The sequence below is a fragment of the Sebastes fasciatus genome, chromosome 11 (genome assembly GCF_043250625.1).
Source record: "Sebastes fasciatus isolate fSebFas1 chromosome 11, fSebFas1.pri, whole genome shotgun sequence".
NCBI lineage: Eukaryota > Metazoa > Chordata > Actinopteri > Perciformes > Sebastidae > Sebastes > Sebastes fasciatus.
This window is the reverse complement of record NC_133805.1, coordinates 16,569,134-16,584,206: the sequence shown is the minus strand read 5'-3', so window position 1 is coordinate 16,584,206 and position 15,073 is coordinate 16,569,134. Positions and strand designations below refer to the sequence as shown.

The following is a 15,073-nucleotide window of genomic DNA, read 5'->3' as shown; positions in this document are numbered from 1 at the left end:
GTTGGAAGAGGAAGAGAGAGAGAGAGAGAGAGAGAGAGAGAGAGAGAGAGAGAGAGAGAGAGAGAGAGAGAGAGAGAGAGTTAAATAAAGTGATGCAAAGCAGGAAACAAAGCCAATGAGAGTGTGAGAGTGGCACTAAGGACTCTTAATCTAATTACTATGATTTTTCCCTCTTCCCTGCTGCAATTCACATCAATAAATAGAGAGAACGAGAGTAAATGGATGTAGCAGTACCAATCACCAGAAATGCTTCTCTTGTTTTTAATGTCTGAAATAACTGCGTGGGTCTGTCTGGAACGATGCACAGAGACGGCACATCACAAGCCCCGGAGAGGATTCACAGATTCAGCCAGTGAATCTTCCACCACCAGGGAAACCTGCTGGGATTTGAGTTTAAAAACCCCTGATGCATCACTCTTCATAATCTTCATAGTGCCCAGGGGGCTGATATAACTTATACAAAACCGGATTTAACAGATAGACAGACAGAAAGTTAGATAAGATTCCACACAAAGATGGATTACATGAAATGCCTTTTAATGGCATCAGTCTAATTCTGTTTCATTCATTGAAATGTAAACCGTAAGAGAGAACGTTTTAATAGGAATTTGTTGTCCTCTGACAAACACTTTGTCATATGACTCAATGTTGACTCAGCGCTGAGTACATTTACTTAAGTACATTTTAGGTACTTGAACATTTCCATTTCATGCTACTTTATGCTTCTACTTTATTTTTCAGATTAACATTTTACATACAAAACATATGGTGAACTTGTAAAATACAATGCATTATTGTAGATATTTATATACTCATGGTATATAAAGTTCTTAAAGGAACAGTGTGTGGGATCTATTAGCAGAAATGGAATATAATATTCATAACTATGAACCTGAAACTAAGAATTGTTGTGTTTTCGTTAGCTTAGAATGAGCCCTTCATATCTACATAGGGAGCAGGTCTTCTTCATGGAGTCCGCCATGTTTCTAGAGTAGCCCAGAATAGACAAACCAAACACTGGCTCTAGAGAGAGACTTTCACATTTTTATGTTACCTGAAGGCCACCGTAGTTATCTGACACGCTTGTGAAACTGCTGTAACGTGAGTCGCAGAGTGCCAAACCATAGTACCGCCAACTGCCATCTGACTTCCGTTGTGCTGTGTTATTATGGTAAGAATGGCCTCTGAGCGAGGCAAACGGCGTTACCGCAGTCTTGGAAAGGGAGGAGTGAGCGGAAGGGTACTCAGTTGGTTGCAATTTGCAACCACACCACTAGATGCCACCAAATCCTACCTTTAAAATGAGCTCCGCCTCAACCAACTACAACAGTATAATGCTACTTATGAATTGAGGAATCAGTATTAATGATCTTATGGTGTAAGATATAATTCACAGGGGTAATTTTGCTGCAGAATCAGTTCTTGAAGAGTAGTGCTTTTACATTGTTCTGCGGGTGCTTTTAAAGGTTCTGAATACTTCCTCCACTGCTGCATATACCAGTGGACTTTCATGGCCATCCAACCACCAAGACTTCTTTCCTAACTGATCCATAGCTTAGACACTGGCAGAGGTAAATCTAAAGAAATACCATATCTCTTTAAAATGCATTTCTGTTTGTTTGTTTGTTGTGGTGCATTACTCACACACATCGCAGGAACCATATGACAAGTTATTTTTAGCAGTGGAAAAAAAAAATTCTGACTAAGACATCCGTTAAAACACAGTGTGTGCCTGTGCTTACTTGAGTATGCTCCTGGCTGTAAATGGACACAACCCAAAAAGGAAAGGGCTCATGAGCTGGATAAATATTCCCTTAATCTTTCCAAGAAGTATGACATTTTCATCAGTCAGTGGCCTGGCCATAAAAATGAAAAGAACTATTAAATTCATCTTCAAATCCTCCTTTGCGCTTGTTCATTTTCAGTTAAATTGATAGCCGACAATGAGCATATTCTATTATCCATCTCTTGACGGCCACACAGGAGAATGTAACCTTTAGATGACGGATGCTGCAGTGTGCTGCTGGCTGTCGTGACCTCCAGTGATGTTGATGGCGTCCCTCAGGGTGGAGGCTGTTTCTGAATGGAGAGATGTGATGTCAGGAGTGATGCTTTGGGTTTATACAACACATCTTACAAACAACACCACGCCTCTCCTTCTCTCTCTCTATCAGTCTCTCCATCAGTGATTCAGTTTTTTCTCTTTCCTCCCTCTCTTTCGTGTACGCACACACACAGTGCCACACACAAGCCAGGACAGATCAGCAGCCAGGCAGATGGATGTGTCTTTTAACGTCAGGAGGCTCTCTGCAGCTGACGGTACATTCAACTAAAAAGCACCTCCAACGACGTCGTCTCTATTTGATGACACAGCGTGCGCTCGGCAACAGAGGTTGAAGTGAAAAGATTAAGCGGGTCATTTTTGTTCTTTAACTAGTTAAATGGACGTGAAGGGATTACAAGATGGAATAAATAAGGAACACACTGGATGCAATTAGATGTGCAATGAAAATGGGGGGGTGGGTGGCAGTCGGAGCAGGGCTGAAAAGGAAGAGCACTTATGTGTATGGGGTATCAGAGGTCATTGAGCGCAATACTTAGAATCACTTTAGAGGGCACAAAGAAGACTTGAGATGTTGCTGCTGGAGCATCAAATCTTCCCATTGTATTTGACTGGCCATTTGGATGGCTTGTAGGGAGATACCAACAGAGACTAAAGCATTAAAAGCATGAAACAAGAGTACTGGAATGTGAATATTCAATTGAATTACATTTATAACCTTTAAAGCAGCCTAATAATCTTGAAGATTTTCATTCAAATAAAGTCTTGTGAGTTGTTATCTATCGCCAAATGAGGTAACCCGATGGTGATTGAGCCTATAATGGCCCACTGATGAAAGCCCTTGCATTTGCAGTATTACGAACTGGGTGTCTGTAGCGACATTCCCAGAAAAGGCCACGCTGTTTGGATCTCTGGAAAGTGAGATCGGGACGGAGTTATCAGCTGTAACCGCCATATGAGCGCAGTGCAGAGCTGCGGTCATGAGCTATAGCCAGTGGGGTTCAACAGAGAGACTCACATGCAGATATGTCAACAAAGCAGAGAGAAGCTCAGATTACAACCATAGACTGTATATAAGAAGTGGACGTAGTCACCGTGACGTCATCCATTGGTTTGTGAACTGCCTTTTTGAAGCTTCGGATTCTGCAGTTTGGACGTCGTCATGTCGTTTTTTTGCAACCAGAAGTGACACGAGAAGGTGGAGTTAAGTACAACCCAACACCGAATAAGACATTTTCAGGTGACCAAAAATGTTAACTTTTATAAACTGAAAACACACTGTGAAAGGGTTAAAGTTGTAAGACGAAAACACAGACAACTCCCAGACCGGACAATGCCGTGGTGGCAACCTGTCAATCACAAGGTAGCCACGCCTTAAAGCATCCCCTGCTTTATGGTCTATTTTACTCTAAATGGGACCATAATTTACTAAATGAACATCATGCTGTATTGAAGAAGACTTGAAACTAGCGATTGAGACCATAAACTCATGTTTACAATGTTTACTGAGGGAATAAATCAAGTGAGAAGTACGGTCATTTTCTCATAGACTTCTATACAATCAGACTTCTTTTTGCAACCAGAGGAGTCGCCCCCTGCTGGCTAATAGAAAGAATGCAGTTTAAAGTACTTCCTCATTGGCTTCACTTCTCAGGCCTAGAGGTTGCCCACTGGTTACAACACACAGAGAGGGAGAGTGACTTCATTCTCTGCTTAGGTATTACTCCACTATATCTTCACATAGCAAATAGATGTTTGCTTTTATATTGCTCTGAATCCCATAGCCTATATAGAACATTTAAAGGTCCCATATTGTAAAAAGTGAGATTTCCATGAATTTTATTATAAAGCAGATTTAAGTGCTATATAAATACTGTGAAAGTATCAAAACGCTCAATTAATGGAGAAATACACACAGCCCATATTCAGAAACTGTACCTTTGAAACAAGCCGTCAGGATTTCTGTAATTTTGTGATGTAACAACTACAGTATACAATATATAGACCATAACAAAATTTTAGAAGTAAACATTCTAAATGTGTCCCAGTTTATTTCCGGTTGCCGTGTCTGTGAATGACATCAGCTGACAGGAAGTAAACATGGAGCCAGGCTGTTGCCTAGCAACGCAATTCCATTGCAATTCCGTTGAAATTAGCTAAAACGAAGCGTTTCAGACGGAGGGTAAATACAGGCATATTCAGACAGACAATGTGAGGAAAATAAAGTTGTTTTTTTAACATTACAGCCTGTAAAAATGTTCAAGTAGAAACATGAAATACAAGTATGAACCTGAAAATGAACATAATATGGGACCTTTAAGTTTTATTATAGGATATATCTTAGAGTTTAGGATTTGATTTGGGTTTTTTTAGACAAATAAATCCAAAATTATGAGGTGATTTAGCATTTTCACCTTTGTTTAGCCTCCCTACAGAAAAAAGTACGTCTAGAAAGGGAATGAATATGGTGTCTAAATGTGACTGTGCCTTTAATTATTTTAAGTATAAGAGTGCTAAAATGAAATGTTATGATGATGCCATTTTTTTTTTATGATAACAGATGTTCTCTGGATGAAGGGATGGATGGATGGATGGATGGATGGATGGATGGATGGATGTGTCTAATTGATCTCACCACGAACTCTGTCACCACCCATCCGTGACCTTTGATCAGCAGGTGTCTTGCTGTGGCCTCCTTCATCCAGTCGACCTGCGGAATGCCGGAGCTTTGGCCCCCATGCAGCCGACAGGAGGCTGTTTATCACCGTCTCTGTCAGAGGAGAGGAGGGGGGGTGCGCTGAACTGAACTGCGACAGCAACTGTGAGTCATCGCTAGAGGGTTTAACTCTTCATGTGCCATGACGAGAGTGGCAGTGATGTAAAAACTACATATTGTTTTACACCAAAAATGACCAAAAGTGTTTTTTTCCCTGTGTCAGATTGAAAGTTAATTTTTGGTGCATGTGGAATTTACTTTTAAGATGACATAAAAATCTCATAAAAATGTTGATGTTTAAATAAGCTGGAAGCATATTTTATTCCTCTGATTTAATTTCAATAAAATGTGTTATTGTGTTTTGCATGAATGAGAATCCAACATCTATCTTTGTGAGGCAGCAATACATCTGCTGCTCCCAGACATTTAAAGATCTTTCCAGTCAATAGCTTTCTACAGAGTGGTGCTGTGTGCAACAGAGGACTATTTTTAAAGCAGCCAGCTCTTTAGCATGCCATATCATGAACCTGAATCATTTATATGGATTTTTTTTTAGGACCGGCTATTGCGTGTGTTGTGCGATGACGCGGTGGTCAGGTGTTGCCTCATATAACGAGGGGGGAGCTGTCCAAGTGCTGAAAACAGACGAGAACAGAACCGCTCCTGAGGAGATGCCATACACCTTCACTGCTGTCTGAGCTTTATTACCAAAAGGTAAGACGCATTTTTATTATATGTTTTCATTATTTTATTTAATTTTTAGTTCAGCTGAATATCCAAGTGTCTTAGATTGAAAGATTGTTTTTCCCACATTCGCAGATTCCGTCACGTTTTTGTTAATGTGGGTTATCAATGTGATAAAAAAAAACGCGCATCCTAAACAATCCATGATTAAAAATACGTGTGTTGCTATAGTGAAATAACGATGATTTTTAATGATACTGTTATAAGGAGGGAATCGGATGCTGATGCTGAGGTTGCCCATAACAACGCCGTGGATGACTCATCCAGTGATGAGAATGTATCCCCTCACGCGCAGCATCCTATCATTCAATTTGCGGAGCGTAAACTCCCTGATAGGCATTCATTCAATTCCCGGATAAAAACAAGACTTACGCACGTTTTTGCAACACTGGTCTATCGATCAGCTGCTCAAGTAATGTATTCGTAGATGGTATTTGAATGAGGATTTGTTAGAGGATTGACGGATGTTAAGAGGACAGCTATTCCAACACTGTAAACAATTGCTGTTAATTTACAGCAGAATTTCAACAGTATTAACCTGTTATTGCTAAAAACAGTGCTTTACTGTTAATACAAAAGAAAACCTGTTAAATTACGCTCATAGGCGTTTTTTTTAACTGAACTATAATGCATTCTTAAAAAACAGCACTTTACTGCTGATCAGCTGTCTAAAGTATCATCAGTAACAGTTTCATGCAGTATTTTTTTAATTCTGGGACCTGATCTGCACATGTGAGGCTTGTACATTGTACATGATTGTAAAATCAGTGAATTAGCTTTATTGTTCTTCACTCACATGTTGTTCTGGTTTGCATTCTGTGCTTGTAGCCAGCTATAGACAGACATTTTTGGGAAAAGTGTCAACAAGTCTATTATAGCCTTTTTCCTAACAAGTGCCTTTAATTGTATTTAGTGTGACTATTCCTATGTCTGTAACCTGCTAAGTCTATTCATCTAGGTAAAACAATAATATTTATTAAAATGTATGTAAAAAATACAACCTAAATAGTGCATTAAAACAAATCAGTAAGATAAAAGAAAGGTGAAAAACAGCTATATAATGTATCTTTAAACAGTAAATTAACTGTAAAATACTGTGAAATTAATTTAAAAAAAACAGTATTTTTCATTAAAAGTATAAAGCTGTAAATTTCAGAGACAGTATAATAATGTTAATTTTACAGTAACATAAAGGCAACCCTGCTGCCAGTACTTTACTGTTATTTTACTGGGAAATTCTTAACAGTGAATGATTGATGGCATGGGTAAATTACCGTCTTACATGTTTCTGCTCTCTTTTGGTTTTCGCAGGTAATACATTGCCTATAATGCTGCATTCGCACCACAAGTTGCCCTTGGGTGGAGCCGTGGTCCTGCTCTTCCTCCTCCATGGATGTGCATCCTCCGTGCAGGCTGCGTCTCTCCCCCGCCACTACCGGCTCCGAGGCGGGGAGAGTGAGGCGCAGCAGCCGGCAGCGCCCTACCAGCCGCCCAGCTCCGACATGATCAAAGCCCTGGAGTACATCGAGAACCTGAAGCAGCAGCGGAACGGAGGAGGAGGAGGGAGAACCGGACCAGAACCAGTGGATTATGACGAAGAAGTGGACAAGTTCCGGGTGCTTCTTCAGCTCGCCTCGCAGCAGCAGCAGGATGAAACCCCCGTGGAGCGTCAGCCTGCACCAAGCACCCAGAGGCAGGACATTACCGCCGAGCAGCTGATGAAAGCCCTGCTCCAGTCGCTCCAGGATCGGCCCAGGAACGACCGACGCACGCACCAAAGGCACCGCGCCAAAGAAACGGAGACTCCAGAGGCTGCAGCAGCACCGGCACCGGCGACACAATACGGTAACTTCCCAAGACCCCACAAGAAATACCCTCTGATGTTTGAAGACGAGGAGAATACAGACGCCAAGAGGGCCACGGAGGATCTGGATGAGCAGTACACTCCTCAGAGCCTCGCCAATTTACGCAGCATCTTTGAAGAACTCGGGAGGATGCCCATGATGGGTGGCCAGAAGAGAGACGTGTTCGGGGATGAGGATGAGGATGAAGAAGAAGGAGGTGATGGGTTCAGCCTGAGGAGCCAGGCCTACGACGACGTGGCCGGAGGAGGAGAGGAGGAGTGGGTCCCTGTGGAGGAGAGGGAGGAGACGGAAGAGATGGTGAACAGGAGCCACGAAGAGATGGAGAGGGCGCTGGAGGAGGAGATGATGCAGCGCAGGGCGAGGAGCCAGAAGAACCAAGAAGATGAGGCTGATGATAATGATGATGACACCAAGCTGGTGGACTACTACCTCCTGAAGGTCTTGGAGATGAGCGATCAGACGCAGAAGCAGAAGAGGGATAAGACCACCGGAGAGCAGAGGAAGAGGCTGATCCGCCCCTCCATCGTGGATCCAAGAACAGTGAAGGAGCTGCTGCAGCTCTCCTTGAAGCTCCACGTTCCTCCGCAGGATCTCATCGACATGCTGCTCACAGAGGAGCTCAGGAAGTTCCATCGGGAACCCCAAAGAAGCTCAGCTCGCTACACCACCACCACCACCACCACCACCAACGGCCAGAACACCCCCTCCAAGATCCGGTACTACAGCCGCAGACTGCCAGTGAAGAGCAAGCCCATCCCAGAGGATATGGACAGAGAGGACTTCTTGGACATCATCGGCGTGGAGACTATCAGTAACGAGTATCCCGTGCTGCAGAGACCCATGAAGACCTCCCCATCCTTGGAGAGAATCCCAGCTGCGACCAAACCAGTCGCAAATGCGGCTCTGGTTAAAATCCCTCCAGCTCCATCCTCAGGGCGCAGGGAGAACCTCTTTTTATCCGAGCTCAACAAGATGCCCCTGAAGCGTCAGTCTGCTGTTGATGAAGATGATGATGAAGGTGGTGATGTGGAAGATGAGGTGACCACCTACCTGGCGGCCAAGATCCTCACAGAGTACCCGAACACCATCAGCAAGAGGGACACCCAGGCGCAGCAGCTGAAGGGACAGTTCCCATACGAGCTGTACGAGCGAGTCATGAAGGACTACTTGGGGCAAGCGGAAAACAGTGAAAAAAGGCCGATGGCCAAGAGGGAGACCGAGGTGGCCACGGAGGAGAAAGTAGAGCCCACGGAGATGCAGGAGGAGGAGATGACGGACAAGACGTTGGCTCCACAGACCGTGAATGAAGAGGAGGAGATGGAGAACCGTGAAAAAACAGTGGCTGGGATGTAGCACTGCGAAGACGCACTAAAATTCTGAATATTTATACTGTCTCAAAAATAAAAGTTTGGTGGACGTGATCTAGTTTACAAATTTATATTATATGACCTATAGCTGGTATTATCACCCTAACGAAAAATGAACTATAGCAATCCAAAACATTTGTAAAAAATAGTCCCTATACTTGCTGCAAGAACATTCTAGACATATTATATTGATATATCACAGGAGATTAAAGGTGCATACATGAGAAAAAAAAAAATGTATCCTCAGAACACTTTTTGATTTGAACTCTCAAATTGCCAATTAGGCCCTATAACATGTAGATTATAATATCAAGTCACAATGAAATCCAAGTTATTTAAAGTTTTGTGATGTTGTTAAAGGTTTGTTTACATTGATGGTGTTTGTAAACAGGCCTATATTTTCCAATTATAATCAACTGTAAAAAAAAAAAAAACGCTTATTTTTCATCTATGTCAAACTATTCAATTACACATGTGAATATATCTGTAAATGATAAGGTAAAAATTGCTGACTGGGCCTTTTAAAAACACAAGCATATACAGTATACCGACAGAGGAACATTATGGGGATTTTTCGTTAGGGGCAGCGGCAGCGTGCTGGCCTGAGAGCGAGTGTTGTTGTGACTCATGATATATTCAGGGTTAGTGGATTTAATGTTATTATTATGGATAATTATTTCCAAGTCTAAATATCAGACCGTCGCCTGCCTTCCAACCCTTTCATACTGCGAAGCTCCGTATTGTTGGCCTACCAGTGGTTGTGCTATGTATGCTCATTTTTAAACCATTTTGTACATGTTCAATAATGTGTGATGAATCACAGATGAATAAAGCATCAGCGGTATTATTTTTCTTCTTGCTGAGTTGTGTTGCCTTATTAAAAACACACCGTATACACTATATAGGGAATAAAAAAAACTTTTTAAACTCGTGTTGATTGTAGTAAACACTGAATTCCACATGGTTTGGTGAGCTTCAAATACACAATTATGATAAAAAAAAATGTCTCAAAGCAGACTGTTTATCAAAATACACATTTTAATCATAAATTGCACATGATAAAAAATAGTGATATTCACACCCGCACTAGCTCCTTTAAAGACTATTGGTCCCACACATGTGAAATAGGCTATACAGCTTAAAAACAGTAAGAAATTCATCATAATCTGTCTCAATCTGTTGTTTTTGATTTATTTTTTTTCAAACATTAACGAGAGTTGCATAGTAGCACAAGTTTTCCAAAATTAATAGGTAGTGTTTATGGAATAAAAACATTCACTTCCAATATATTAATACATTATTTCTAAATAAACTGAACAAATTCATAAACCCAAAATATTTTCTTTTACACCCCGGATCCTACCGCTACTTCATTTACATTTCAAAAACATCAATCAGTGTGAAAACAAACCCTCCCCCTTCCTTCAATTGAGCACATGACTGAAAAATATTAGACTTACTCTCAATATGCAGTTACATCACAGCAAAGCTTCAGGCAGAAGACGTTCAATACGCCTGTTTTTGTCTTTTGAAAATGTTCAGCAGGATCAAAGTGATATTACATATCCATACTCAGAAACTTCTTTGACTCGTATACAGTGCGTTTTGGTTCCTGTATTCCTCCCCGTCGTTCCTTTGTGTCCCTTCTTTCTCCCCACGGGTTAAAATGCAGGTTTGCTCATATACTCCTCCATGGTCTAGAATGGAAACACAAAAGAGTTTAGTTTAAAAAAATCAGCTTCTACACCTTGTAAAAATGCATTATAATACGATTAATATTCACAGGCACACGTCTACATATCACCCGGTATTAAGTGCTGAGCACACCAACTAACACAAGCAGAACATCTAACCTTTCTGTCCATATTCAAGGTCATCCAAACAGCTCGACCTCATACCACTCACTGCTGTCATCCTGAAGCGATAATGGTCAAAATGAATGGGAGGCTACGCTGTTGCACATTAATCCAACTCTTGATTAAAAAAGTGTTAGTCAGCCCGTCTTGAGAAGCACAAGAACGACACACCCAGTTAACTACCGTACTACACAGAGCCGTGAACCTACAGGGAGAGCGGGAAGCATCAGCCAAACACTAAAACTACGCCACGTTCCTGTCTCTCTCTCGCAATAACGCTGGCAGAGAGAGAGAGAGAGAGAGAGAGAGACTCACACACACAGAGGGGGGGAGGAAAACAGCAGCACAACACACACACACACATCTATATAAAAAGGAGCTAATATACACAAGCCTATAAGCTACGAGAAGGAAAGGCACACCAGGGAGTCAGCACCACTGTTAATTGAACTCATTATGACACCGACTACTTACGACGTTTCTCACACACACACACACACATACACACAAACAAACCGAAACAAGTTCCCATACTGGAGCTTGATTCATGATAAGTATTATAAAGAACCAATTTCAGGCATCTGGATCCGTCTAAGTACCCCAAAGCCGAGATTTAAAAAGGAAAAAAAAAGATCCAATCAACACTAAACTACAAAACATGTCACCGTTTCTTTAATCATGTCGCGCCGTGCAACAAATGTTACATGCTCACACACACACACCACAGATGCAAGCCACGCCTTGTGTTGTGTATGAGAGTGTGTGTGTGTGTGTGTCTGTGTCAGCGCATCTCACCTCCTGTAACATGTCCGAGGCTTCGATGGAGCGATTCACCATTTGTTTGGAGGTTTCCTGTATTTCGCCTCCCATTAGAAACTCATCCAGGATAAAATAGGCCTTCTCAAAGTTAAAGATTATGTCCAGCTCACACACCTGAGAGGAGGTTTGTTGAGATTATTAGAAAACAGTTGCAGAATATACTTAAATTTTTCACTTTAAAACTGCTGTTTTTGTACGATCTTTACAGCCTAGTTCAACAGTTAATATTGATTTAAGCTACCATAATATTTCAAGTTACACTTTAATCTATATATTGAATAAAAGGAGGGTGAAACACAGTGAAATACATTGCCAAAGTATTTGTCCAGCAGCTCCACGTAGCGATGTATAACCTCCAGGGCTATCAGCTCATTCTCCCCGTTGTCTATGCCCAAGCAGAAATACAGGCTCGCGTACCTGAGGAAAAGGTGAAAGACATTCCAGCTGATGTAAATAAATAGTTATACATTATTTCCACAGCAGGTGTAACTATGAGTAGAACAGATACTGGTGGGTTCCGGTGCTTTCTAATTAAACAAACATGCGGGGGCAGCCCCCACCTCTTGTAAATAATCTTCAGGTCTTTCCAGTGCAGGAAGTTACAGGAGCGTGGTTGCCGTGCCAACACCATGGTGGTCATGTCCCTAGTGATCTTCTTCTTCTCACGTTCTGACATGGGCGTGAACCACTTCTGCAGACGCAGCTTCCCCTGGCGACTGAAGAGGAGCAGGAAGCGCATCTGACAACACAAGACACACAGCGGGGTCAGAGGGGCAATGACGCATGCATGAACTGAGGGGATGACTTGTATCAAGAACTATTAGGAGCTGTCCTGGAACAAAGACATTCTTAGTAGACTAATACTCGTACCTGTTTGTCAACTAATCGATTAGTACACACGATTTACACAAAAGCACCACTTTAAATTTTGTGTTTCCCGGAGATGTGCTCGTATGTTTCTTGGAAATAAGTCATTCAGCGTGAAAAAAAGCATTAAAAAAATGACTAATCGACGAAAGAAATCTTAGTGGATTAAAACCAAAACAGCTGATTAGTCAACGAATCGACTAAGAGGGGGCAGCCCTAACAAACACGCACACAAGTCCACACAAAGTCTTTGCAGAGGACATTATTAAACTACCCTCTAACACACAAACCAAGGGTCAAAAGAGTGGTTTGCTGTTGCCATCATGACTCTTTAAAGAGTAACTACACTAACCAAACATCACTTAAGAGAGGAAAAAAAAGGGCTTGACAGGCAGAAATGTGAAGGTCAACAAATGATTGAGGAAGAGGTAGTTTTGGAGTTTCCTTTACGCTTTTCAAGAGAGCTAAGGAGTTGGATTTTACATTATGTGCTTCCTAGCATTGGAAATAGATTTAGCTACATATCGAAATGGACATTAATTTTACCGCATTTCTATTGGAATTGCTAATGTTAATCAACATGATGCCTTTCAATCACGTTCAGTCTCGTTTGTGTCGCCTCACTGTTTTGACCGATGCTCGCTCGCGTCTACAGAGTCCCTTTAATCGAGAAAATAATCGGCAGATTGATTGATAATGAAAGTAATTGTTAGTTGCAGTACAACAACAAGAAACAGTGCCAGCTAATAAGTCAGTTAATTATAAGGAATAGGGGTGTGAGAAAATATCGAAAATGTCGAGTATCGTGATATTATGTTTTGTGATACTGTATCGATTCTCAAAAACGCTGCATCGATTTTTAGTTAATAGCTTACATGCAAAGATGAACTCAGTCAATACTTTATTTCATTTGTAAAGACATGCGCCCTCTCAGTGTATGTACCATCTCAAAGTAGTGCTATGAAGCTGGATGTTACAGGGACTGTGATAAATGAAAATGCAGATCCCACAATTCTGATTGCATTAAAAAAGTTAACTTTATTTTACTCAGTTTTTATACATATGGTGGTTTTATACTATGACAGTTTTCCTAAAATTAGATTTTAAAAATCGTAATATATTGCCTTGCTTACAGTACCGCAATATATCGCAATATATTGAATCATAACCCCGTATCATGATACGTATCGTATGGCCAGATCTTGGCAAAACACAACCCTAATAAGGAAGTGTGAACATTATGATACACAAGATATTCCCATTTTATAGACATGCCCACTTTATGATAATCACATGCAGTTTGGGGGCAAAAAACATGTAGTTTTATGCGTGCAGTACAAATGTGTTATTTTCACCTATTCTTAAAATGATGTTTTTGAATATTTCTGCATACTGGGGTCCCTAAACAGTCTTGGAATTACATATTGTGGATTGTTGGAGAAACCAAATACATAAAGTATGGGACATTGTTGTACAGTGTGGAAATATTTTTTTATCTCTAAGTCTGCAGCTATTTTAGGAAAATGTCAGAGTTCAATTAGTTTCAACAAACTGAGGAAGTAGCTTATACCTCCACTGTGAAGTGGACAGAAAAAACACATGTTGCATTGATATAAAACCACATTATAGCTACTAAAAATAAACAAAACACATACTGCATTGATATAAAACCACATTATAGCTACTAAAAATAAACAAAACACATACTGCATTGATATAAAACCACATTATAGCTACTAAAAATAAACAAAACACATACTGCATTGATATTAAACCACATTATAGCTACTAAAAATAAAAAAAACACATACTGCATTGATATAAAACCACATTATAGCTACTAAAAATAAACACACACATACTGCATTGATATAAAACCACATTATAGCTACTAAAAATAAACAAAACACATACTGCATTGATATAAAACCACATTATAGCTACTAGAAATAATAAATAATTAAAAAAAAGCAGGCCTACAGCCAGTCCTCATACTGGTATTTCCAGGTGTGTGTGTGTCCTGTGTCACCCCACAGGCAAATAGATATGGAAAGCATCAAACTGCCACCAATGTAGGACCTGCAGAACCTGTTAGACTGAGGGGACCTGTTAAGGAAACACACACCTTACATCCGGCTGTCGCTTTTAAGGGAACACCAGCAATAAAGTCAAATTAAACCCACAATAGAAACCCAATGCTACCTTGGCGGCCTGACAGAAACAAACTAGGCCTCAGAGCAATAAAGGAAGTGGAGTAGAGGTGGTGCTATAGCTTCTTTAGCTACCTGTCAGCGACAACAGGTGCGACAGGTGAATAGAGTGACGTCATGCGTAAAAACAACCAGGTAAACACTCACCATTTTGACGCTGCACCAAAGAGCTATAAACGCTATCAAAAGATTAGAAAAAGAAAGCACTTTAACCCTCACAAAGGGTCAACTGGTCCGGCTGAACGCATATCTATCCGTGGCTCTCTCCAGTCAGTGTGGAAGTTGGTTAACTCCGCCTCTCTGCTGGCTGTCCGCCGGGCGGAGCGGTGCCTGAAGGACGCGTCACCACACCTCCCAACCATCTGGATTGGTTGTTTGTTTCTGTCCATTCATCTAGAGATGTGCCTGGTCGTCCTTATTTGAGGATATAAAGTGGGAGAAAGCTTGGAACATTTGTGATAAATACTGTATTGATAAAAAAAACTTGAGGAAGTTTCAAGTTTCAAGTTATTGCACAGAATTTATCCAGTAAAACTTGTGTTCAACACTGTAAATTTTTTTTATTTT

The 15,073-nt window shown here is 41.0% G+C and overlaps 2 protein-coding genes across 3 annotated transcripts; one reads left to right on the top strand and one right to left on the bottom strand.

The window, feature by feature from the left end:
• The first annotated feature begins 5,344 nt into the window (after positions 1-5,344).
• Positions 5,345-9,609, top strand: scg2b (secretogranin II b). The gene is made up of 2 exons (XM_074651132.1): positions 5,345-5,492; positions 6,834-9,609. Exon 2 carries the CDS (start codon positions 6,851-6,853, stop codon positions 8,738-8,740), a length of 1,890 nt encoding a protein of 629 aa, XP_074507233.1. The 5' UTR covers positions 5,345-5,492; positions 6,834-6,850; the 3' UTR covers positions 8,741-9,609.
• A 163-nt stretch (positions 9,610-9,772) lies between these two features.
• ap1s3b (adaptor related protein complex 1 subunit sigma 3b) lies at positions 9,773-14,807 on the bottom strand. 2 transcript variants are annotated; one of them, XM_074651195.1, is made up of 6 exons: positions 14,654-14,807; positions 11,990-12,168; positions 11,738-11,846; positions 11,406-11,543; positions 10,608-10,669; positions 9,773-10,451 (listed from the first exon to the last, which is right to left on the bottom strand). In XM_074651195.1, exons 1-5 carry the CDS (start codon positions 14,654-14,656, stop codon positions 10,628-10,630), a joined length of 471 nt encoding a protein of 156 aa, XP_074507296.1. In that variant the 5' UTR covers positions 14,657-14,807; the 3' UTR covers positions 9,773-10,451; positions 10,608-10,627. The 2 variants fall into 2 exon arrangements, with proteins under 2 accessions (XP_074507296.1, XP_074507297.1); XM_074651196.1 differs by lacking the exon at positions 10,608-10,669 and having other exon boundaries at positions 14,654-14,805.
• Positions 14,808-15,073: the final 266 nt, after the last annotated feature.

Bases quoted from the DNA above. Each gene is read 5' to 3' on its own strand.
- ap1s3b (XM_074651195.1), bottom strand. The intron at 11,544-11,737 runs GTATTTCACTGT...ACCTCCTCTCAG, and splicing joins TGGACAAATACTTTGGCAAT to GTGTGTGAGCTGGACATAAT. The intron at 10,670-11,405 runs GTGAGATGCGCT...TTATCGCTTCAG, and splicing joins CCTCGGACATGTTACAGGAG to GATGACAGCAGTGAGTGGTA.
- scg2b (XM_074651132.1), top strand. From the start codon at position 6,851: ATGCTGCATTCGCACCACAAGTTGCCCTTGGGTGGAGCCGTGGTCCTG.